We start from the raw sequence: 26,020 nt of genomic DNA on the forward strand, positions 1-26,020 counted from the left end.
ACTGTTCTCCGGTGCCTCATGCAATTCCAACTGGGTGTACAGTGAAACACAAAAAAGCTATTCCTCACGAATGGGGAAGCAGATGGAGCAATATTTGCCATCATAAGTGCTTTTATTTCCAAAATTAAAAAACAAAACAAACAAACCCGCCCCCAGACAATAGTTCCACTGGCACAAAACGTGCTATTGATCTGAAAGGACAGACCAGATGGGAGAAAGGTCCTGAAGTCTTCTAGATTAAACAAAAATTTTCTGTAGAAAGGAACTAAACTATAGAAATATTGGTCCTGTTGCTCAGAATAAGGTATTTTTCTCTCTTTTAAAAGTGAAAGCACATCTGTTTCACTAATTAGTGAATTAATTACATCCTTGAAAACTGCAGGGGACGCTGTTGCAATTTGGCACTCCCTGGAACACAGGTATAAGGATTTTCTAAAGCCAGTGGTTGCACTCAGGATACAGTTCCTGCTGAAAACAGGACAAATCAAATGTGTGTACACTGGCTGGCACAGAAAATATACCTCATATTATACAGAGTTAGATTTACTCACAAGCAAATATTCTTAAGAAAAATTATTTTTCCATACTGCTGGTATCCATATGCTGCAACCCAGTGATAATAGCACTATTTTAAAAGTACTTAAAACTTTTTTCCTAACATAAATCTTGTAAAACAATTAGTTATTTTTATGTGTTAGAAAAAAGTCTGCTGCTCCTCACCTTATCAGGGAGGGCCTTCAAATGAATATTTCATGGACTCTGCAACTATTTCTCATTACAAAAGCAGAATTACACCTCTAGGAAGGGAACTGCAACAAAAGGTACTTGAATAATAAATACAGCTGCAGGTCTGGAAAGCTTTTGAGAATTCAAAAACATTTGTGTACATAAACTGATGATTTATTGCCTGGGAAGAAAACTAATGTGCACTGTCTGTGATTCTGTTTATCCTTAATAAAAATTAGTAACTAAAAATAACTTCAAAATTGTAACTCAAATATCCACACATGTAAATACACATTCATTTGTAACATAAAGGTCTTTATGCTTCACTTCAGCAATTTTCCCCAGTATACTGATACACTTTTATGCTCTCTATTTTAATGAAAAGAACCTTCTGTAAGCTGGTTTGCATATCCCTTTTATCAATTCATTCTGAAGTTCAGAAATACTAATGGGGGAACCCAGAGCTATAGGACTTTAAAAACTATCCTGGGAAATCACCTGAGTCTGCTCATTTGACAGGAGTTCCATCACACCCCAGCCCATTTAGTCCCTCTAGTCCTCCATTACCTGCTGATGATGGTAGTTATGCACACAACAGATTATCCAGCTCCTGGAGAAACTAAACTGCCCTTTGGAAGTCCAATTATCCATGAAAATCTTGAATTCAGAGAATAAGCTTAAATGTGCAGTCGACAATCACTTGCTAAAGCTTGTCCTATCAAATCTGCGAAGTTCTGTTGTTCAATATTACTGGTTTTGCTTAGAAACAAGACTTCTCCTTTGCACCAGGAGATCACTTGGAACAGAGAAACTTACTCTCAAACTTCTCACTGAAATGTGAGAGCTCAGGCCAGCCAGGTGCCCGAGTGCTGTTGGCTTTTTCTGAGCCTCCTCACAGGTCACTCGACACTTACAACTATTGATTTTTATCCATTTCTTTCCACTTTGCTGCATGTTCCTCTATAAGACCAAGCGCAACAGCTGGAGCTACTGTGCTGTAATTGAGGACAGAGGAACAAATCAAACTCTGGGAAGGTGAGAGAACAGACAGCAGGAATGAAAGTGGTAAATCTCTAACATTCAGATCTCCAGTCAATTAATCCCAGGACATGTACTTGTTCTGGGGAAGTCAATCAACTGTTGAATGATGACCTCCTGACATTTTAAAAGCCAATTTTGTGAAGAAAAGGGGAAAAATAAAAAGAAGAATGCCATATAGTGTCTAGTCTGATTTAACTCTAGGCTAGCCACTGCTGCCTTTTCATCTACCATCAAAAAGACCTTGCACCTTCCAGAGCTTTGCTTCTGAACACTTCAGCCTGGCAAGGAAAGGAATTGCACAGGATGGAATAGGATTAGCTGTCATTTCAGTCATGTCTGCACCAGGTGTACTGCATTGGCAAGTACAGGTACAGACACCAGACCCACCACAGCTCCTCTGCATGTCACACAGGACTGAAACAAGTGGAGAATCAAGTAAATGGGGAAAAAAAAAAACCCAAAATCAAAAAACATACTGAGATAAGCTTTTATGGAAGTATCATCTTTCTGATTCCTCTTGATGCACTTTGAAAAGAAAGCAGCTGCCAGGTTGTTGAGTATAAGAAACTGGGACAAATAGCCAGTACTGCATGTTTATGTTAATCAGATACCCTCTGCCATCATTTCAAAAAGAGGAAGACAATTCTATGTGTTCAGCCTTCTGTGAACAGTGGTTTGGACAGGCTGCTGCATAAGTACCTTAAAGTAAGTCGCTATCACATATCTTTCTCAATAAACACTATTGCACAGACATCCCCAGAAGGGCAGTTTTGAAATACCTATTCAAGGGATATACTCTTACACGAACTTCCAACTAATCACAAATTCCACCAGGTGAATCTTCACATACAACAATCCTGTTTGGGAAAGTCCTGCTCCTAGATACACTCTGAAACCTAAAGCCAGAATGTCAACACACTGCATCACTGATCCCCAAATCACACCAACTTCTGTGAGCACAGATGGACTCAAATGTGGCACAGGGTGCCCCAGCAAGATGCTTCACAGAGTTGATAAACCTTCTCTCTTGCTCCCAAGTGTTTGGGCTGGAAAAATTGAGCTGCAGTAAGTGAAGTCCACTCTAGAAGTAAGGTGTGGACAGGGTCTTTGCATCAGTCAAAGCACTTCTGGTAGAGGCATGGCCATGGCATAATTGTGGAATTGTTGCCATCCCACAGAATAGTCCAAGGTCAATGGAGCCATTAACTACCCCAAAACAGAGCATTGTTTCTGGTCATCTTCACTAGGCACATCAAAACACAGGAAAAATGTGGTACTTCAAAACAAAAGAAGGAAAAGGGATAGTTAGAGACTGGACCAACATAATACTAATCTGGATGATGTATTGATGGATTTTTGTCTAGTTTTGACAATGCAAACTACATGCTAGGAATGAAAACAGTAATTCATCTGAACATCTATGAGAATAACTTTGCTCAAGTTTTAAAATCCTGATTCTTCTTAAGCAAAGGACAAAAATATTCCAAAGTAAAGGCTTGGGTGAAGTTTACAATGAAATGAAAGCCTCAGGAAGAAAGACAAGGAAGTGACAACCCAGTGGTGGTTCATGTGAAGTAAAAGCTGAACTATGCTAACTCTTCCAAAGATTTGTTCATTCTAGCATGACCATAACCACTTACACACCATCCAAATACATGAATAGATGTCCTGCCTCTCTGTCTTGGTCCTAGCTCATGCTGCTGCTGAAGTTGTAAACTCAGAGGAGAATGCCTTGGGTCTGTAAATAAATCCGTGGGTTTGGTGTGATAGGAACAGCAGAGCACTCGCGACTCACAACAACCAAACTTGGAGGCCACCTGGAATCTTGTCACAGCTGTTGTTTACTACAGAGCATTGCAGGAAAAATCAGCTCAGTGGGGAGCTGGGAGCTGAGGACTTGGAGAAAGCGTGCTGGAGGGGCAGATGGCACTGAGGAGCAGGGGAAAAATTCAGTTTGCAGAAATGTGTGTGTGGTTTGCCAACTCATTTCAACAATACTTCACCTTTGGGTCTATTTCAAGGTCTCATTTGTTTATGACGGTTCACACATTTAGGGATCAAATCCTCTGATCTCTCAGAAAACCATCCTGTGTCACCCATACAGGCAAGTGCTCCTATGGTCCCTGGGAGCTGACATCATCTCACTCATTCTCAAGGGTTCACCAGGAAATAAATCAAACTCTTAACCAACTCTCCTAAAGAAAAAAAAAAAATCTAAATGATGCTTAAGCAGTGTGTCATTAACAAAATAATGAGGTTGAGCCAAACATTCTGCATTTTTCCTCCCTTCTGCTTGACCTCCGTCTTTTACAAAAGCTGTCACAACTTCACTCAGTTTAGAGCCAAGCACACGATGGGCACAGGGCTGTGTGGGAAACAGAAACCCTCTGGGTTTTCTCACCACCTGCACCAAATCAGTCAGGGCTGAATCATGTGCTATTCTCACCAGAACTTCTGGGAAAGAACTGGTTAACAGCACCTTTTTGCCTCTTGAATTTACTAATTATCACTTCATTTAGCCCTTATATTAGTGCAATAAAAAGCAGCTGTCAGGCCAGGCATGCTCAGTCCAAGTGACCTTGTGTTCTTGTTTGTGTTTACCACATAAGCATCAGGGAATTCCATTTTCAAAATACAAGGCTTCATAATCCATTAGCACTAGAGATTGGTCCAGGGCTCTGGATTTACTGGTCACGTGCAGCAAGGAATAAAAATATGAGCATACAGCCAGATTAATCTTCAGACCTGTAAAGCATCCCAACCCACCAGGCAGCAGTCTCATTCCAAGCCACACACAAATATTGGCATCATTCTTAAAAGATACCATTAATACCATCCCCACAGTAAATGAAGCAAAAATTAAATGCTACCGGCCCAACAATTTAGAAAGTGTAGAGATACACAATAACTAACACCATTTCTCAGGTTTTCCACTTGTTTCATAAGTGAAACATAAGTACTGATGTTCTTATTAATATACCAACAACCCACATAACCCCCAGCTATTTTGAAAAGGCAGGAATCACTTTCACTGCTCTTAATTTTAAATCAAAAGCAAGTCCAAGCAGCTTAGCTTGCCATCAAGTTCAATAAATCAGATAAAAGAATCAATGGAAAGCATTTCAAAATGTAACCTTGGTAACGTGTAAAATGTTTCCCCAGAACTTACACTCATTTGCTTTATTTGCTGTTTTAGGAAATGAAATATCACACATAGGCAGAAGGGCATTAGTATCACAGCTCTGCATCTCCCAAGCCAACACTGCATGTGCTGTCCTGGAAAGCACTTTTTGCAGTATGCCCTAAAAATCTGCAGCCTGCCAAGTTAGGTGATTGAAAAATAAACACATTTCACATTGACAAAATGGCAAATGGAAGTGTTCAATAGTAAACAATAATCCATATTTATTCTTTATGTCCTTTTACGTTCTTTAAACATAATTTGTTTTGTGCTTTTCACTGATAAAATGAGCATAAATTCAATGGTGTTATAACAGCATCTGCCATTTAAAGAATCAACATTTGTCAGTGTTACCACTCTATTTTAACTGGTCTTACACAGCCCTCCTTCATGCAACACTTAGAATGAAAATGACTACTACTGTGTGTACCACTATGTGATATTTGTTGGCAAATACTGATTTTTGAGTTGCAACATAATTATTCAATATTTATATAAGTCTACCAGGATAAACAATCTCTGATTCACAACGAGGCAGAAAACTTCAAATTATTTTGCTGCTTATCTCAGTATCCTATAACTAAGATGTTTACTTATTCCATCCTGAATCTAAAGGGCATCTAAATATTTCCACCACTCAGCCAAATTAAGCAAATAAAGCTTTTTCTTAGAAGAGTATTCCCTGCCACCTGGAGAATGTCAAACAGAGGTGCAACAAAGTAGGATCACTCTCCACTCTTTGTATGTCTTCCCAAAACACCAAGGACAGTCTCATTTTGAGTAATGATCCTGACCTTCTAAGGATTACCATGCTCCAGAGTTCTTAGTTTTTCTTCTGGTTGTTTTTTTTTTTTTTCCAATTGGTTTGTTGGGGTTTTTTGGGGTTTTTTTTGTGTTTTTGTGGTTTTTGGTCTGGTTTTAGGTTTTTTTTTTTTTTTTGTTTGGTTGGTTGGTTTTGTTTTTTGTTTTGGGGTTTTTTTTTGGTTGATTTTTTTGAGTGAAAGTGAGCATTTCATTTTCAGCTTTGCTAACTCTTTGCTTATCCCCTACATGAATCAAGGACGACCTTCCAAGAGCAGCAGATGCCTTCAACAATGGCACCCAGCCATAAAATGCTGTTCAAGTCTATAAGTTAAACAAGCATCAGAAATAAAGTTCTGCTCAGGAAATAAAAATAGAAACCTCTTTTATATTCATAGATTTTAAACCAATAAGCAACATTCTTCACCATTGTGATATTAACATCGACTATTTCTAAGCCAAGCAATCACTTCATGGCAGTTTTTTTAAGGTTTTTCTCCAAAGCAGGCATCACAAGGCTTGCATCATACCATCAACTGCTCCAAAAAGGTAATCAAAAAAGCCTCATTCAGAGATGAATCATTTTCCTTTTCAACCCTATCTGCTGTCACACATGGAAGTCTGCCCAAACTGAAAACAGTCTCCCCCACAGGAAGGCTGCCCCAAAAATAGAGATGGAATTCTGCCCCACGGAGTCCAGCAGGTCAAGGTTTGTCACTTACAAGGCACAGCATGGCGATAAAGGTTATCTCGAATGGTCTGCTGCAAATCGTGATCTGGTGACCCCTTCTGAAACCTCTGGTTGAGATAATGCCGCAGATCCTTGTTCAGTCTGCTTCCTGCAAGGGAAAAACAGCCATTTATTTATTTCTAAATGCACACAATTACCATTTCCAGTTGAGGCAAATGGTAGATTTCCATTCAGAGCCCCCTAAATTATGGCATGCTGACTTTATGAGCAGAGGCTCATCTTCCTCTACAAATGGCTAATTACCAAAAATAACTTGCTGTAAACAAGGGGTCTCTCTTGTCTCATAATGCATCGTTCTTCCTGTGGTGTTAAACAGATCATCATTCCTGTTTATCACTTATTTGTCTGAGCAAATGGAGACAGACAGATGACAGGAAAAAGAAGAAAAATAATAAAGGTATTGCTTTTGCAAGTCTCTGCAGGGTGAGCTGGGCAGAGAGACAGAAGGCAAAAGCTGCTCCCATTGAAGCTACTAATAAAGCTGAACATGGCACAAAAATCAAACAAGTGTTGTACTTTCCACTGGTATCCATCCCAACACACAGCAGGAGTTACAAAAGTATTGAGATAAGAGCACCCAAAGTCCTTAAAAAATATCTAATGCTTTTCACCTAAATCTGTTTATTTGCCTGTTCAGGTTTGAACACCTTCCTAAGTGTGAAAGAAAATAAATTAGTTGAGAACAAAACAAAAAAACCTGAACATATGAAAAAAATAAATGTAGCTGTTAATGAACATTGCCAGTTGCTGAATACCAAACCCTTTTTTGTAGCAGAACATATGAACTGCAGAAACTTAACGAAGTCTTTTCCTAAAAATATTTCCAAGTTTGGAATAACACTGCCATTAATTTGACTGAAAAGCAAAAACAGGGATTGAAACTCTTCTGTTCTAAAATGCAAAGGAAAAAAACCACTGGAAAATGTTCTAAGAAATGCAACCAGAATGATCAAAGCCTGGAGCAGTTGCCACACAAGGACCAAGAGAGGGATGCTGCAGCTTGTTGTGAACGCCAGCCTCCAACATGTCCTGAGGCCACCTGGGGACTGGGCACAGCTTGCCTCTCCCAACACAAGGACTGGGAGACACCCAGGAAAGCTAGAGAGGAGCCTGGCTCAGAATCATCAGGGACAAGAATCCCCAGGCTGTGCACTCTCCCTGGAGAGCACTGTGGGGAAAAGAAGCTGATTCAGGAGATCCAACGGGAGATTCCCTTGTAGGACAGACCGACCATTGGGGGCTGCAGGATCACAGAATGGTTTGGCTCTGAAGGGACCTTAAAGATCACCTTGTTGCCACATCCCTGCCAGGGGCAGGGACACCTTCCAGTGGAACAGGTTGCTCAATGCCCCATCCAACCTGGCCTTGAAAAGAAGAGGGTAAAGGAAATCCCTTGGGCTTAACATTAATGGCTGGTGGCTGGGAGACCCGAGAAAGAAGTGGGGGAATATCAAGTATCTTGCTCTTTTCCTTCCCTTTGCCAGGCATCTTATTTATGGCCCCAGCTGGAGCCAAAATGCTGGACTACATGGACCTTGGGCTGAACCACTGCAGCTGTTTTCAGTCTTTTGTCATTTGCATTATGATTTTGTTTTTTTGATTGTGAATATGTAATGCAGAGATCATCTCAATATGTCCACACACTGAATGCATATTCCTGGCTGGAGCCTCTAGGAATCACTGCAGAGCAAATCAAAAATAATAATACTGCAAGGGAGTGCAGTTGGACACTGGGTCTGGGAGGCAGAAGCAGCACCAGGCAAATGACGAAATAAGGAGTGCAGACTGTTACATGACTGTGGGCAGGATAAAACCACTGCAGCCCTGCAATGTTTTACCAGAAATGTTGGTTTAAGAACAAAACTAAACACAAAAAAAAAACTCACAGTCTAAAGTACCGTGTCAAATTTTAAAAATTATTTCGTGATTTGTCTTTAGATCCGACTGACAGATTTTTCTTTTAATTAAATCTCTTATTGAAGAAAGGAAGGCTCAGGCAGCAGGCCCAGCTATTAACAAAAGGAAAATTTTAAAGACCAAGATGCTCATTGCAGAAGTGAAACAAAACTGAAATTAAGGGAGATATAATTGGCTCAAAACACTTTCCTGAGCAACACCCCCTACTCCCAGAGCGAATTATCAACCCATTTTCCAACAAATGGTCACCAGTTATTGCACCATAAAATTTGTTTCCCCACACAGGAGGCACTCTGAAGATTTGGTAGACTTGTGGGCTACAGTTTTTCAATATCAGACCTGACTTTCCAAACTCCGGATGTTTGATTTCATACCATGTCGTTTGACTCCAGAGGGAGACTGGGCACAAAAAAGAGCATCTGCTGAAATAATAAAGTAGTTCTTTATCTTTTAACTTAACAGTCCATATATATCTTTGCACAAGAGAGAGTAAGGCAAGGTAGATTTTCATAGCAAAAAAGGACAAATATGACAAAGTGCTTGGGCATAATGCAAGGGCTTATTCCAGGGAAGAAATTAATGCACAGACCTCATGTATCACATAAGTAAAGTTTCTTCCAAAATACTGTGTGATCCCTGATTCAATGATTTATGTAACAATAATGTCTTGAGGTGAAAAAGCTCTGCTGAGCTAGGGCTTGTTTGACCACAGAATATATGCAACTTAATGATGATATCCTGCTTTTAGCTCCCCTCTGCGCCCATTCCATCTAGCATCTCAGTCTATTATGGACCCGCTGGAAAGTTTGGTTATTTGGTTTATGCAGGAGCTGGGATTTCCCAGCTGAGTCACTGAAGCACTAGTTAAAAAGGCACTTGCAAAAACAGGGGCTGTAGCAACACTTACACTCACAAAAGTGTCCCCTCTGGGGGCTCAGAGTGATGTTTATTTCTATTACATTTTTATTTTAAAAGAGAAGGAAGAAGTAGGAAAAAAAAAAAGAGGCAAAAAAAACCCAACCCCCAAAACACTTGCTGAGCTACATTCCTGTTCCTAAATTTCAGGAAAGTCTTGACAGAAATGAAAGCTTCTTGCAGCTCTGATGATCTCAGCTCAGCAGTCGCTGAGGCCACAAGCTGTGGGCACAGGCAGGTTCAGGAACTCCCTCCACTGCATGGCAGAAGAAAATGAGCTAACACAGAAACTAACTCTGTGTGGGAAGCTGCCAAAGGGATCCAGCCTGGAACGTGTGGGATTTTTTACCATTTGAAATGCTTCTCTGCACTCTGATCTCTTCCCAAAATCTCCTCTGAGCTGAGAAGGCATGGGCCTGACACTGGCTTTATTCAGTAGGTTCTAGTGCTGCACACAAGTTTATAAACTCTGCTATACCCTTAGTCCAAAATGTATGCACCCATATTCTCTGAGAACCTGAAAAATATGCCAGTGACATTTCAGCAACCTCCTCTGTGCAAATCTTAGCAGCAAAATTCATTCTGCTCCGCGGGGGCATCGCTGGTTTGTGCAAACTCCCTCTGAGACCAAACCTCACCTTTGATGGCTTCTGTCCATGCACCAGCCACTACCAGACCAAAAGATGGGCAGGTGCCCAGAACCACCTCATTTTATGCAAACATCCTCCCCTTTCTAAAATTTAAATCCATGTCATTGTGCTCAAGAAAATACTTCCTTTAGAGAAGAGCTGTGTCAACCAGAAGTAAATATTGGCCTTCAAAATACTCCCCTGCTCTCATGGACACTGGATTTTACATTCACTCTTTTGAGATTCTTTCTTTTCTTCTCTGCTAAAAGGATGTAAAAATATCCAACAGTGATAATAGTGGAGGGACAAAAGATGCAAACCAGGAACAGCAGTTTCTAAAGCAGAGGATATAGGTCTGAAGACCCAGTGCTCTCTTCTTCCTTTGTACTCATCAGGATATGTTGGAAATTGTTGATTTGCACACAGAAAAATCACCTTGTTATTTCCATAATGAAAATTAGGCTGATACATGTACCTTAGATCATCAAAACACACTCAATAAAAGAAAAACTCACCAAAATTTATAGTCACAAGTAAGATGTTGAAAGATTTTTTTTGTGCTGTTGCAACAGTTTCCCTTTTTTCTCTGCTGAACAAAATCAATGCCTTTTTTTAATGTGCAGGTACAGTCAGAGAACCAACTTTTCACTGCTTCACTCCTCACAGTACTACTCCAAATCTGAGGCGCTTCCATCTTATTATCTCAATCCTTTGATTGAAACACAGAGCAAAATGGCTGGTTTAATCTATTCTTCTTAATTATTACATTGTAGAATATGTCTATCACCCTCCCCAACCATTACATGGTAACATCATTTCAGCAGCAAGAAGAAACCCAAGGAGGAAACATCTCTCATAGCAAAAAAAAAAAAAAAAAAAGAAAAAAATTACTGACATATGGTTTTCTGAGAAACAATGAACTGTCAGGTTTTTGTAGCTCAATGTGTAACTTAGACGGGTTTGTGATTAACGAAAAATATTGACTGTTTCAAACCACATTGCTTCCAAACCCACAGTTCTGTCACACATTTGTCCTCCAACAGCTACCTGATATAAAGTCACTAGGGAAGCTATGCTTTGAACTGTGCTCTGACACTTGGTGCTAAAATTCCCAGGTTCTGCAGGAAGAAAGCTGCATGTGGGATCACCTAACACCGACTTTGCTGCGTGAGAACATCCCCTCTTGGAGAGCTCTCCCAGCAGCAGCACAGACCTGGGGCTGAGAGCCTCCTGCCTCACTGCCACGCTGCCTTCCAGTAGGGAAAGCAGGCTGCATAAATGACCAAGCAGAATCTGAATTTTTTCCCAAGGAAAAGCTGAGTGTGAACATCGCAGGGCTGCCAGCACCTTCCTGCCAGCTGGTGGAGGGTCCATGCCAGGACTGTGCAATATGTGTATGCTGAAGACGTATTTTAAACGCGTGCTTTACGTGTTTGGAAACTATCATTTGATAGTTTATGCTTCTATTAATTACTGCAGCTGTTTGATCCCATTTCTGCTCGAGATGGTCCCAGATAATCCTGACCAACAGCCACACTCTGACAGAGCCTAGAGATGCTCGTGCAAAGACGGGTCAGGGTCAGGCCTGGGACACACTGGTCCCTGACCTATATTACACTCCTCTAAGCAGATTACACCAGTATATGGTTTTTTTTTTGCTTTACCCTTCTTTAGGAAGGCAACCAATTGCTACACTCACAGTGACTGATAGCATCTGAACTAGAAAAATCTATTTTCCATTCCTGAATTGCAGCAGAGTCCCCCTTCTCCTGTCGGGATCTCTGTGTCTTTAGCAGAGGGATTCTCCGTGGTCAGACAAAGACCATTTCAAAACAACAGGGCCATGAAGCAATGAAAGGTTAAAGGCCTCACTAAAGGGATAAAAGTGCAATAGAGTCATCTGGATTAAGACTCTCTGTCTACATTGAGAGGGAAGGATTCAATTTTTTAGACACAAAGATTGCACATGTTGGATTTGCAGTATAAACCCCTGACTGCAATGTACTGTCTGTCATGTGAAGATCTCTATCTGAAGGTATTTAACTAATAAATTATCGTGGTTAGCAGGGTTTTATTTCTGTGCTACAAAACGTAGAACTGCACATAAGGGGGGTGGGGGAAACCCTACAAAAACCAAGCCAAACAAAAAAATCCAAACCCTGCTCGTCTAGAGGCATGAGCAGAGAACTTGCAGCTCATGTTTTCTAGAGCACCAAGTGGACTTGCAGTGTCAGCTTACTGGCATTACAGGCTGGGGGACTTCACTTGTGCTCCTCTCTCCGGGGCTCCTCCTCTGCCCAGCAGAAGGTACTCAACACAAACTCTTCTATAATCAGAGCCAAAACAGCTCCCCTTAACTATGAAGTGTGTTAACTAAGCTGGTTATAAATCTATTAATCTCTTGAAAACAACTATTTTTAAAAGAAATGTTAAAATATTAATAAAGTAACTCAAGGCAACTTCTCAATCTGTTGTTAAATCCTTACTATAAAGTGGGGTGTAGATAGTGCTCCTGGGAACCCTAGGACAGTTCTTAAAACTGTTCCAGCAGCAATGCCAGGGCATCACCACTGTCTCCTACTAATACTTGCCATGAGTTTTCCTCAAGTCCTGTTGCAAAGGTGGCCCTGATACTCAGACATATATTTCTGTTAATGCTTGGAGAGATTAATATTCTTTTTCTGGGCAAATTAATAGCATAATTTTCATGGTAAGGTCCAGGAGGCAGCAGCCCATCTCAGAAGGCTGAGTAGATTTTTATCATTTAACAAGACTGCACTGGTAGCCACATCATCATCAAATATTCCTAATCCCAGCAGTTGTTATGGAAATGATAATAGTTTGTGCTATATCGTTTCATCCTGTCCCATCCTTGTCTTCCAGCTGCTGTCCAAAAGTGATTATAAATAATGGGGCTATAAAAGCCATTCAATAATTAGAAGATTCATTGGCCATATGCCAGCAGTGACAAAAGAGAGTGATTTATGTAAGATGAGTCTGTCACATCTGCCAGATCGCAGTTTCATTACGCCTGTGGCTTTAAGGTCACAGTTTAGCACTGTTTCAACAGCCATTTGTCAAGGGGGTGCTGGGGAGAAGAGGTGAAATACATCATGGTTTTGTTTGCTTTCTTGTTTTAACTACTAAGTAAATAAGTAAATAAAGTGCAGTACCTACATTTGTTATTTCGGTCTCTTGCGAGGTCAAAGACACAAGAAAACATTCATCATGGTTGGCCAGAGTTCAAGTAAGATCGTGAAGAGAAAACCCATTTAAAAGCCTTAAGAATTCATGTGGCTTCTTAAATTCAATACAATCTAAGCATGTTCTGTCTTCCAGCCACCCATGAAATGAAGGTACCTTGTAAACACATAACATGTTGGTAAATTAATTGCTACTACATTTTCCTAACACAAGTAAACTTAAAAACCTTTTATGGTTCAGTGTTCTAAAATTATATTTAAATATTGCCATGGGAGTTCAGAGTAACAATTAATATGGCTCAGCAAACACCTAATTTGACCCCAATTCCATTTTCTCATCTTCTTTTCCTCAAAAAAACAAACAAAAAACACCAATGAACTTTTATTGCTGGGTACCAATTCTAGTATCATAAAGTCCAGATGTTTAAATGTTCCCCATAAATGCTTCAATAAAAAATACTCCTCTGTTAATGACAGTGATTGCTCCCATTCCAATGTGGACAGCCTCTGCTGACAAAAACTACTGGTCTGAGGGTGCAGACTAGATCTTTGCTGGAAATGCTACACCCAGGACCAACCAATATATTACTTTAATTTGTACCAGCCTCCTAAAACCAGACTACAGTCAGATGAACTGCTCAGATCAGAGCCCAGATGCTGCCATTATTCTAACAAGTCCACACCACAACAAAAGCAGAACAACTGCTCACCCTTTTCCTACCTCCTGAAGTAAAACATAAAATACTTCCCAATTTTTATGCTTTAGAACCTTCTCCGAACAACAAAGCCTCATCCGTTGCAAAAGACTTCCAGTGGAAGGCAATGATGATAAGCTGGAGGGTTATGGCATAAAGAATTGCACAAAGTTAGAGGATGAGCTACCTGCACAGCAATAAAACCCCACGCTGATGGAGCAGCCTGGCTGCTGAATCAGCAGTGAGCACTTCAGTGCAGCCAGTAATTCCTGTCTGGAGAATGAATAGCACTTGTTACTTTAGTACTGAGAGAACTTCTTAAAATGTTATTTTAGGTTTAAGCTGTGAATCTGAAGGAGATGTATTCACACTCAAAACTTTCAGGTCATGTCCAGAATCAGGAGCAGGCAAGAGCCTCCTTGGCAGTGCTTTGGTATACCTTTGATATTGCTCTCAATCTGCATGGGTGAGTGAACCAGCACTGAGGTGGTAATTCAGCATTTGCTGCTGCAGAAATGCACTTAACAGATCATAAATCCCCGGTAAAACTCTTCTAAGAGCATGTCACCTCATCTACTGGATTCGCAGGGTGCTCCACCTTATTTTCTGTGCATTAATATAGATTCATATTTCTATACTAAATGTAAACAAATAGCCTTTCAGCTGAAAAGGGCCAGAAAAACCCACAGAGCTCAGGCACTGAGGTTGAAAAGAAAAAAAAAAAATTTATACACCAGGCCTGAACATTTTGAACATTTGTGAAAAATACGCTTCTGTTGCTCTCAACTGAATTCAGATCAGCAATGATTGCAAATGCAGCAGCAAGTCCAGCTCTCTCCCATTTTGGGCCCTTCAAGCTTCTGGTGCCCTCAAAGTTTCAGCCCTGAATTTCTTGAGGCTCCTGGAGAAGAAAAGTTCCTTCATCCACTTACATCTTTGCAGCCCAGGATAATCCTGACCTGGGAGACAGGGAGGCCACACAGCCACGACTGCATCCCAGGAAGGGGAGCCTGCTCTGCCATGGAGAGACAAATCAGATCTTTCTACCTCAAGAAGGATCTTTTTTATTATTTTCTTCCTCAAAATACTGAGGTTTAAGTTCTGCTCCTCTTCTTAAATCATGTGGTATCATTTGTGTCCATATAGAGCCTAGAGCATCATGATAAATAATGATAGATATTGATAAATATGTCTATAAATATCTATTGATAGATATGATAAATAATGGTAGATAAATGATGACATTTCTCCAGAGAAAGTGGCAACCATACCTGCCCCAAGTAAGCCTAAGGAACAGAAAATCTGATACACCTGAGGCAAAAATACAATAGAACGTGCTGCTCAAGCAACAAGAGCGTGTGATAGAAGAGGGAAAAGCAAGGCCAGCAGTATTAATGACTGCTGGCCTTAGATAACTCTTAAATACATTTGAACTGGCCAGGCACAAAACATGAAACGTGATTTGCCTCATCCAGATGGGTGCTGGCAGATGTGGAGCCCGCCCTGGTGCTGTGTAGCCATTGTTAATCATGAGCCCAACTAACTAAAAACTGGAGATTCCACTCCTACTCTGTTATTGACTCATAGGAGACCTCTTTTCTTCCCATATGCCATTTTCAAGAAATGCTACAAGCTCCCTGCTCTTGCCTCAGCTTTTTGTTTTCCTTGTTCACTTTTAGGAACCCACAGACACATGACGAGGAAATTGAGACTGTCAGGTGGTCTCTGGGAATGACAGCAGAGAAGCAAGGTGAGCCAAGGTGAGAGAAGGGACCCGCTGGGGGACAAATGCAGAATACTTCCCTACTGAAATGAAAAATCTCCAAGATAAAAGTAGAGAACTGATTAACAGCCACACACACAGACTTTGGTGTGTTTTCACAGCAAAGCTCAGGAGGTGTGTGGACAAAAAACAAAGCAATGCAACATCCTCTGGTCTTGTTTCCAATGAGGCTTGGATAGTATCATGCTAAATACTTTATCCAGTTCTGTGGCCACATCAGTGTTGACCCCGAGTTACCTGGCTGGCAATCAAGCTGTAACATTAAAGCTATGTCCATAAATACCTCTGCTTGGCAGTGACCTTAAACCAAGCACCCAGAGCAAAGCCTCAGCTCTGCAAAGCTTTACAGCAAGGCAGACCCAGAGGTGAATGCAGAGACATTGCTCTGAGCAAGGCATTCTGCCTTGCACACAAAGGCTCTGCTGTGCCGGGGCACTTTGCGCTGTGTGTTCCAGCAAGGAGCAGTATGAAGCCATCAACAGTGGCAAGAAACGCTGATGTTGCCACGTAGGCTTTAAAAAACACAGACCAAAAAAAAAAAAAAAACCAAAAAAAAACCCAACAAACCAACAACAAAAAAAAAAAGTAAGAAAAGAAAAACCCTCCTACAGAACTGAAGTGAATGCAGAATGAAATCACTGTAAGAGAGTGCCGCGGGATGCAGCCTCTGAAGGATACAGTGGAGTCTGCTCTGAGCATTTCCATCAATGAGCACAGACTGAGCTATGTGAGCAGCCCAGGAAAGGCTTCCCAGGAAAGCACAGCCTGCCTGGGAGCCACACAACAGCCTTTGTCCCCACACTCCTCTGTGTGAAGCCACCCGGGTAAGGGAGCATTGTTCCTTTCCCTTCACTCACTCTGAAGATGCCAGCAAGCTCTGCCTTTTTTGGGATGCAGGAAGGGCTGATGGGAGCAGCAGAAGTAGGGCAGGGGGTGAAGAAGAAAGTCTAGCTAAAATAATAAGAATGGGAAAATCAAGATGAAAAGCACTTGCAGTCTTTCACTCCAAGGAAAAGACCCATTTCTGGAAATGAGATGCACATCTCTCTATGTCTCCTAAAAGGAGTTGCCATATGTTCTAAAAGTAGGATATAATATTTGAGCTGTAAAAGCCAAATCAGCTTGAGAAACAGACGGCATTACAATGCTTTAGCAGAACAAGCCCCCCATAACAATATGCCAACAAACTCATTTTCTAGAATGGCACTAGGAAAATATTTGCAAAATCTGAAACCCATTCCCTAAATACAGCATTTGGTTCTTCCAGAATGGGAAAAAAGTGCCACACATATGCCAGAACTGGGGAGTTCTAAGTAGTTCTTCATATTCTTTGATTTTTTTGGCTTGTTTTTCTCTGCAATTTTTGGATAATGGGGGTTTTTTTGGAGCTTTTTTTTTTAAATTTTATCTCAAATTTCTCGAGCAGTCATTCTTGTTCTTGGTTGCTGAAGGGACAAATTCCCACAGCCCAGCCAGGTCACCTCTGAATTTTGATCACAGGGTTATAGTTTTTCACTCTGACCTCCCAGGCTGCAGGACACACATCAATATTAACAGCCTAATTTCCAGAGGTACTGAATACATAAAATTTAATGCTGACAACCTGTGATTGTCAGGCTATAAACACACACTACACGAAGATATTGTCAGAACACTAGAATTTTGATGCTGTTTTTCAAATTCTTTTTTTCCCCTTACAAGTACCTCTATCACATACAAAATGTTTGCCTTCTTGGAAGAAAACAGCTGAAAATCATGGGTCCACAGGAAGATTTGTCCAAAGCATGTTCCAGCTGCTTTTTCCCCTTCTCCAGAGTGGTTGGATGAAACACACTCAGGTGCAGGAGGGTAGGAGTATCTCACCAAGGAAAAATAAATTATTTTTTTAATCTACAATATATTCATTTACAGAATGCTACAGGTTAATTTTCCAAATTGCCCAAGCAATTTCCCAGAACCAAAATTTGCCAAGAAACAAATAAAACCAGAAACAAGATTTGCTGTGGTCTCACTTTAACAAGTAAAGCTCCTGCTCTTTCTACGTTATTTTCAAAGAGCACAACTCAGCTTAGCCTCTTTTTTTTTCTTTTTTAAATATAATCACACATTTACGTGCATATAGAATAGATGCCAAACCACTAGCATACAGTACAGAAAGGAAGCACACAGGCAACAATGCTGTGTGATTTAGAAAATCAGGTTCTCAAAGCTGAATATAATTATGAGCTAAATCTATTGGGAAAAAACATTTAAATGGAAAAACATGTATAAGAGTTGAGAGCTGTTGAAGCACATTTTACAAGAGGCCCAAAAAGCCACAAAAATTGAGTAAGGAGGTCGCACTGGTTTAAAAACAAACCTGACTTATAGGGAAAGTGCAGCTTTTTTCAGTTTCATGTTGTAGACAAAAGGAAAATAAGATCTAAGCAACTGGATTAGCTCTGCTTAATTATTTTAACTGCAAACATTTTTGTTTTATTTTTATTGTACCATTGGAAATGTGTTCTCAAAGCTGGAGGATAGTCTCCATCCCTGGAAAATGTTACATCAACACTGAACATTTTTCTTGAAAAATCAAGATTTAAGAGAAATTGATTCGAACTGGTTCTCTAATGTCTTGAGCTATTACTTGGAAATGTGATTTAGGAAGACCGTGTTAAATAGGCAGGTAAAGGATCTGGAAGAATGGGGGAGCCAACGGCAATTTAAAAGAGTTCAGAGCAAAATGAGGCAATGAGCTGAATCTTTTGAATTGCTCAGGTGAGCAAGAGCCTGGGCAAGTTGAGAAAACCTTCCTGGTAAAAGAGAATTGTTAACACGGCTATTCTGCTGTAAAAGCAATTCAATACACTGCATTGTGGGCCTCCCTTTTGTGCGGGAAATGGAACTGAAATTCGAAAATCACGTTGTACAGCACTGACAGAATTGAATGAGCTGGATGAAGCAAGCAAGGACCATGGCAGTCAGTGATGGGTTTTAATATAGTACCACTACATCTTACTGGCAACACTCAAAAGTAAAAGTGAGAAGTGAAACAGGGGAATGTTGCTGTTAACTATTGCACATGAAGTCGTGTGAAGCAAAAATGCTGATTCTTGGGACTGTCTCTATCACATAGAGCAACTCTTCTGTAACCTTCACACTAAAGTCTGGTCAAAGGCAACAGCTAAAATATTGAAAAACTCACATTTAAAACAAAATGCCAAATAACCTGTATAGTGTTGGTCTCTTATGTAAATATAATCCTTCATATAAAGCAAGTTTGGCAATAAAAAAATAAAAAGGCACATGAAAAAGCTTACTAGGGTCGGTAATAAATATCTTTGCCCTGGTCACAAGGTTTTGTTTTCTTAATGAGTTTAGGAGTGCCTGTATCATGTTTCTGTCACCCCAACTTTTCCCTACGAGAAACAAATATGAATATTACAGATGGTAAAACCCACATTTTCTCAAGCAGGAAATAAATGTTTATATGCAGCATATAGCAAAACTTATATTTCCAGAGACAATAGTTACAAGATTTAGACTTATTAGTGCAGGAATTTTAATGGAAAACATGTTTTTTGGGATCAGAATTTTAATTACAAAGAAACCACATACAACTTGCTTCTTTAGATATAAAGCAGAGCAGTTCTGCTGCAGAATAAAAAGGTCTCTTTTGATGCAAATAGAATATTGGAATAAAGAGAGAAACACTCAGCTCTCGTGTGTGTGTGTATGGTTAGACATTTTCCTGGTAATGCTCTTGCTCCCAGAATGGCATTTGTGAGAATGGAGACACTGCTCAGGAACATGACATTCCTGCAGGAATCAGACACGGCTCCGATCACGCCTTACCCTGCCAGGCTGCCCTGACCCCAGCCACAGCTCCGAAGGGTCCAGGCTCAGTCAGTCCAGCCCTTCTGTCCACATGCTCCTTTTCTTTCCCCTTCTTACAGTCTTTAGACAATGCACACTGCAGGAATAAGAATTTGCACGCTCATCTCAAAGAGGGGCCTTTTGAAGGCTACCGACACCCAGGCTTGATCTTCCAAACAAAAAAAGTTAACCAAAGTGCCAGTCTAGTTCTGAAGATACAAAAAGTGCTACCTCCAGAATGAAGTTTCACAGATTCTGGTTTGGTAGAAACGGAACTACAGGCTATTTTTGGCAAGATGAGATGCTGCAGGCATCTTGCACTAAAAACAACTAACTGGAAAATACAAGACCAGAAGTGGGCAAAATAACAGTTTCTTAGAATTCCAAGTGGAAAGAATCACTGGTTTCATTCCCATCACATTACTCCACAACGAACACCTTTTGTGAAAGACTAACAGGAAAAGCAGAAATTAAATGTTGAATCAGACTTTGCTGCTGGCTTTGGCATCATGGGATTTCTCCCATTTTACCAGACAAGCAGATCTGACCATGCTTTATGCTCATTTTTACCAGTAACCTCTGGCTCTCCAGACTCACATGGTTTAACCAATTTGCAATTCTGCCAGGAAATCTGCATACTCAAGCAGCAGCTTTACTGTCATTGCCATTAAAACCAACAGCCACTTTATTTTTTATTATTTTGGTATGCGTTCTGATGATCCAGCTAAAGACTACAAGAGAGGCAATATAAAACAATAAAAATCAGCATTAATTGTCTAAATACAAATTCTTCCTTCTTAAGTTTTTATTCTTTAATTTTGGAGAGCTCTTCTTGCACCTCTTGTTGGTTTGCTAACAAACATTTTTCATTCTCATTTAATCAAATGTATTTGGATGGAGATCCCTAACACTGACTCTGAAATGGAAAGCTCCCATCAGCTTAACCTCAAATTAATTTTATGCTTCTCTCACTTTTGGGAATACACAGTCAAAGCTCTGGAAGTTCTGCAAATCTGAGAGAGTTTTTAAGCAACACAGGTGCACTGAAGCCTCCTATACTCCCTCTGCTACTGGAGGGGAAAAACAAGTTGTAGAGGTCTAAACTGATCCAGCAAAAGAGTCAAGAGAGCACAGAATGGGCTTTGCACTTCTGCTGAGTGAATGCCACTGTGGTTTCTGCTTTCATGCTACTCTGGGATTTTAGAAAGCTCTACCTCCAGTCATTACATCATCAGGATTTTTTTTCTGCTGGCTTAAAAGGACTTTGGGTCAGAACCTTCAAGCTTGGCAAGAAAAGGTGTCAGACAAACAGCATGCAAAAGGAATAGCTATTTATCAAAGGAGCAATCCAGAATAATGCACTGTTCCTGCTTGAACACAGTCCCACTGCCCCACTTTCAGAGTCTGAACCAGGGCAGGTGAACAAAGGAGCAGCTTTGGAAGGCAGGTGGTTCTTTAAACAGAATAGAGCACCATGCACAAAGGCATCCGGGAGCCACAGATAAACAGCTCACAGAGGGGACTCAGAATCCCAAGTCTCCTCCAGACAGGAGCTGCACCACTGTCCCCAGCTTTGGGCTGCTCACACTCCTCTGCTAATAAACCCCACGGGGAAACCTTCAGATTCCTAGAGATAAATTCTGCTGCCGTTTCTGAGTGAGGCTGGCCAGATAAACCCATCACCTTTGACAGGTGTTTTTTCCACATTTGTCCTTGTTTGTTTTTTTTTAATTGCTTGCCTAATTAATTCATAGATCTAATTTTACATTTCTTTGAGTTTGGTCTTCCTTTTATGTCACAGTCCATTTGATAGTTCAGCTTTTAAAAGAAATTTAAGGAGCGTGACCCTTTCATTATTTGATTCTCTCCTGGTCCTGCCTTTGCATCTCTGCTCAGACCCAGAAATTCCAAACAAGGTGCTTCCACAGCTGCTGTAGAAACACCATGTATTCATCACCCTGCACTGCCAGCACAGAAATGGCAGATGCATCTACACAGGCTGACAATTGATTTACTCATCATTTGCAACCCTTTGCAAAGGAACTAGACTTCCTAGCAATCAATGAGAAAATAACCTTGTTAGCAAAAAAGCCAATGTTCTTTTAAATTAATCAGTTCTTTTTCATCCAAACAGTACAGATAATGAGAGAGATGATATTTTACATGACCTATAAAAAGCAGAGTTTCTATTTTAGGCTCTCCTTCGCAAGGGTGCCAGGATGATTATGCTTTGTTTACTGGACAAAATAATCTCTTATTTGTTAAGGCTTGAATGCAATTTTATACAGTACAAAATTTTATCTTCTATTGTCTTAATTATCATCTGGAGGGTTGAAGCATGAAATGATGGCAGAGAAAAAAATTAATATTAATGTGTTCTAGCTGCAATTTAAAGAGAAAGGACATGGAGCTTTCTTTTGCTCATGTGCTTAACATGCTGCATCAGACTAGTGAATTATATCCCATTTAGCTGCTATTGTTTCTCCAAGTAGCATGAAGAAAACAGACACCAACCTTTTGTAGACTCTCTACATTCCCAGTGTTCAAACACACAACCTTTTCCTCTAATTTCCTTTTACATCGCTTGCTAAAAAGTGTGAAAGTGTTTCCTGCTTAGGATGGTGTGCAAGACTACACGACTGTTTTTCAAGTTCTTTGTATGACACCTTTGTCACCTACAGCATGTTCTCATGCCAGGAAGAAAGCAGGGGCAGAAGGAGCATATTCTCTCATTTACCTCATTTACATCCTAATAGCTAGAGAATCCAGGGTCTGGGGGGAAAGGTGCATGTATCCCGGGAGGAGATGGCTAAAAAAGAGAAAGTCCTGGATGATGAGCAGTGCACAGTGACACCAGTGGGTTTTCTACCTTCCTAGCTAGAAACCAAAGGGGAGCTTAGTGCGCTGATTTTAAATTAAAACAAACAAAATGCATGGTCTGCCCACTTTGGACTCCTAAAGTACTAGTAGAGATTGAAGAAGACAGCATTTAGATGCAATGAGACATGGCTTAATTCCTTTGCAGTTTCATCCTGCTGTTTCAGCCCTGACCCTTCCAGGTCTGAAAGAGAAAGGGAGGCACTTAAAGGTTTTGTTTCCCTTTTTTTGGACAAGAAGGGCAACTGGATTGAACTTTGTTTCAGGGGCTGCATACACACTGTTAGAATTTTTTTTAAAAACCCAAAAACCAAGCAAGAAAAGTATCAATTAAAAAGAAGACTGGTTTCCAAATTTGAACTGATATGGCAGTCAAGATATACTGGCAAAAAAAAAAAAAATCTGTATTTAGGCAGGTAATTTTAAGTTACCTGAAAACATAGAAACAAAGAGTTTGCATGGCTTATCAATACAATTAATTTAAAATTACGTTTTAAAGCAAAACAAAATGCACTAAGGCATGTGTGTCACTGTGGCGTCCTGCACCACTGAGAAAGTGAAGCAAATGTCTCAGGCCTGACTTCGCTCATGGGCTCCAGGGCCAGCTGCAAACACAGCAACGATGATACAAAAGATCCTTTTCCCCTTATGCTGTTTTATGCCACGACTATTTGAAGGCCAAGGTTAGGTATATCTAAATTTCTCTGCCATAGTTTCCGCCCCCCCGTAGAGTTCTTTTTGTTTGTTTGTTTGCACTACTTTGCAAAATCCCGAAATGCACAATTCTGCTTTAGCAGCTCCAAGTTCAATCAGGTGGATTATCTTCATGCCCACCTAAACTGTGCTCAGAATATGGAAACATTGATCATCCACTGTGTAGAATTTCAGAGATTAAACAGGTAAGAAGTGGGGTTTAAAGGTATTAGAAGTTTGAGGAAACTGCTCCAATAAACCACAGAAGAGTGTGAATTAGGTGCTAATCATCACCACCACTCCACTCAAACTCAACAGGAGGCAAGTGGATGGGATCTGAGGCTCCCCACAGCCCCAGTTTATGGGTCTGGGAAGGCAGAGGTTGCTGGGGATTTGCATCAGTCTGTCCCAGGTGTGGTGACCCCATGGCACCAGCACTTCTCTCAGGGCAGTAGAGCCCTGAGCCTTTCCTTCCACAGCCAGCAATTCTGGGAAACTCCACCCTGTCCTTCTGCCCATCCCACCCAAGCTTGAAACACTCCAGGTCACCACCACCTGTGCAAGAGCTCATACACAGAAGTTCTACTACATTTCCAAACTATTTAAAGACCCAACAGCATATCAGAAACACAAATATCTTCTGTTTATTGGATGACATAGAGCACCCAAACCTGAGCATCTACAAATAATTATCAATACCTGTACACACATAATATTTCCTATACACACACTACTTAACCAAAGAATAAGGCCACTCAAAAATATCTAAAAATAAATTAAGAAAGATAAAAAAAAATACAAAGACAAAAGAGAATGGAATTAACAGCCGAACAAAATGCAACTGAGAATGCAGTTAAGCTGAGGTAAACCAAGAGCAAAACATATCTGATAGTTGATAAATCATACTGTCTGGCAGATTAGTGCCTACTGAACAGAAGGGCTGAAGAACACAGACACTCCAGAGTGACAGCTGTAAAGCAGAGTTTAATGAAATTATAAGCTATTTATGCAAAGCATTCATGGCTACGACAATTCATTTGTACAGGGCTAAAATAGAGTAGAAATTTCTCAAAATGCAAATACAACAGTGACCTATTGATGCAAGGCCAAAATGTGCAGGGGAGAAGCAAGTTCAGGACACCAGGGCTGCAGTGTTCTTATAAAAACATTTCTCCCTTTACATTAAGATTTTTCCATCAAAAGGTAGATGTAAGGAACTCATTAACATGAAGAAAAACAAGTAAGACATTGCTGAAAAGGAAGCCAGAAATACGCATCTTATAATTTGAATTAAGGTTTTCTGCTGGAGAATGTCTTTATCTTTCCAGGCAAAATAGCAAAGCAATTTTGTAGAATTTAACTGAGAAATAAGGCACACAAAAGGGCTGCTTATATGCATACCTCAGTAGAAGATACAGAGTAGAAATAAGTCCCCTGAACAAAACTGAGCACTGCACATCAATGTTGCCAAGTGCCACTGCTTGCCTATGAAATTTCATATTTAACACCATATTTAAGGAAAGACACATTGCTTCCCCAACAAAAAAGCAGTTACAATTGGTATGATACACTAGACATAAATACACCCAAGCCAAAGCAAAGGGAAGTACTTGTATTTTTGTTTGAAATTCAGTGATCTGGTTAGGACATTTTGACCACCAGGTTTAATTTTGAAAGGATTTGAGCAGCTTTACTGTCCAGCAGCCATGAATAATTATGTGCTTGAACACTTTTTATAGAAGTACATGAAGCAAAGCACCACTGCAACCTGCAATGCACCTGTCTCTCACCAGTTTTATTACATGGGCAGGTTAATGCAAGCTAAACAAACTGTACACTTCTCAACCCATCTGACTTTTTGCTCTCTCTATCTACAAACACATATAATTTTTTTCTCAAACATTTCAGTTTTCATAAGCAGCACAACAAATTGTTGTTGTCCTTTCTGAAGAGAAAACAATTGGATTAGGGATTCTTCCTGTGCCCAACAGTATACATGCAATAGAAGCTTTTGAACACTTATGCATGCCTTCAACAGCCTGTTTCAATAAGAATTCACCTTTTGCTTCAGCCAGATTGCTTTTAGAACTTCTTTTCAATACTGCAAGCATTACAGCTCATACAATAGAAAAAATTGCAATTATCAGGGAAGGCTGGGAGTGTTAAATGACCTGGGAGTGTTAAATGCACACATGGAAACATACACAAAATTATTAACTCATTTATTTGTGATCATGCTGTGGTCCCTTGGTATAGAGCATAAAATGTGAGAGAGCACTACAGGTGCTGAAGAAGGAGATACCTGACAGGTCTCAGTTCTTCTATCAGCTATTCCAGGAATTTATTAATGCCACAGGAGTTGTCTGCATAAGCCAGAGGAGAGTCAGAGCACCAGTGTAAGCTGTCTGCATTAAAGACAGCAGCCTGCTGTGGTTGTCAGCACTAGGAAATCATATGTCTCTGGATGGTGTCTTCCACAACTTTTTCCTCATAATTCCTCACAATGGATTTTCTCCTCTTTTGCATTTTACAGCTTAAAACTCTATAAAGCTTGCCAGCTCCACCTTGGCTTTTCCTTGCTGGCAAATCAGTAGAAATGACTGAAATAGTTCTGTGCAAATAAACTCACCCTTCAGCTCACATCAAAAACCATTTTGAGGATTGTGTGCTCTGAAAATGAAAATTGTACCCAAAGCTTCCCTCTTCCAAGTCCTTCACCTAACCAAAGCTGCAGGGTTGATGTTAAGCAAATTCCTGACTTCACAATGGAGTCTCAATTAAATATGACAGGAAACTTTTTTTTTTTTTTTTTTTGCAATTTGACTTCCAATATGCTACATGTCACAGTGTTAAGGGAGAACTGAAAATAGAAAAGATGAAAAAAGCGTGGCTTGTCACCACTTCTATAATTTCATTGAGAAAATATTACAGAAATATAAAACTGAATGAA

The 26,020-nt window shown here is 40.3% G+C and overlaps 1 protein-coding gene across 30 annotated transcripts in view; it reads right to left on the bottom strand.

Moving 5' to 3' along the window:
- MAGI1 (membrane associated guanylate kinase, WW and PDZ domain containing 1) overlaps window positions 1-26,020 on the bottom strand; it is a 334,836-nt gene that overhangs the window by 160,807 nt on the left and 148,009 nt on the right. For all 30 annotated transcript variants that reach the window (XM_068202184.1, XM_068202177.1, XM_068202186.1 and 27 more), the window contains exon 2: window positions 6,472-6,588. In XM_068202184.1, the coding sequence (XP_068058285.1) occupies window positions 6,472-6,588 (117 nt within the window). The remainder of the gene's footprint in view (window positions 1-6,471; window positions 6,589-26,020) is intronic.

Source organism: Anomalospiza imberbis, chromosome 11 (genome assembly GCF_031753505.1).
Source record: "Anomalospiza imberbis isolate Cuckoo-Finch-1a 21T00152 chromosome 11, ASM3175350v1, whole genome shotgun sequence".
Taxonomy (NCBI): Eukaryota; Metazoa; Chordata; class Aves; order Passeriformes; family Viduidae; genus Anomalospiza; species Anomalospiza imberbis.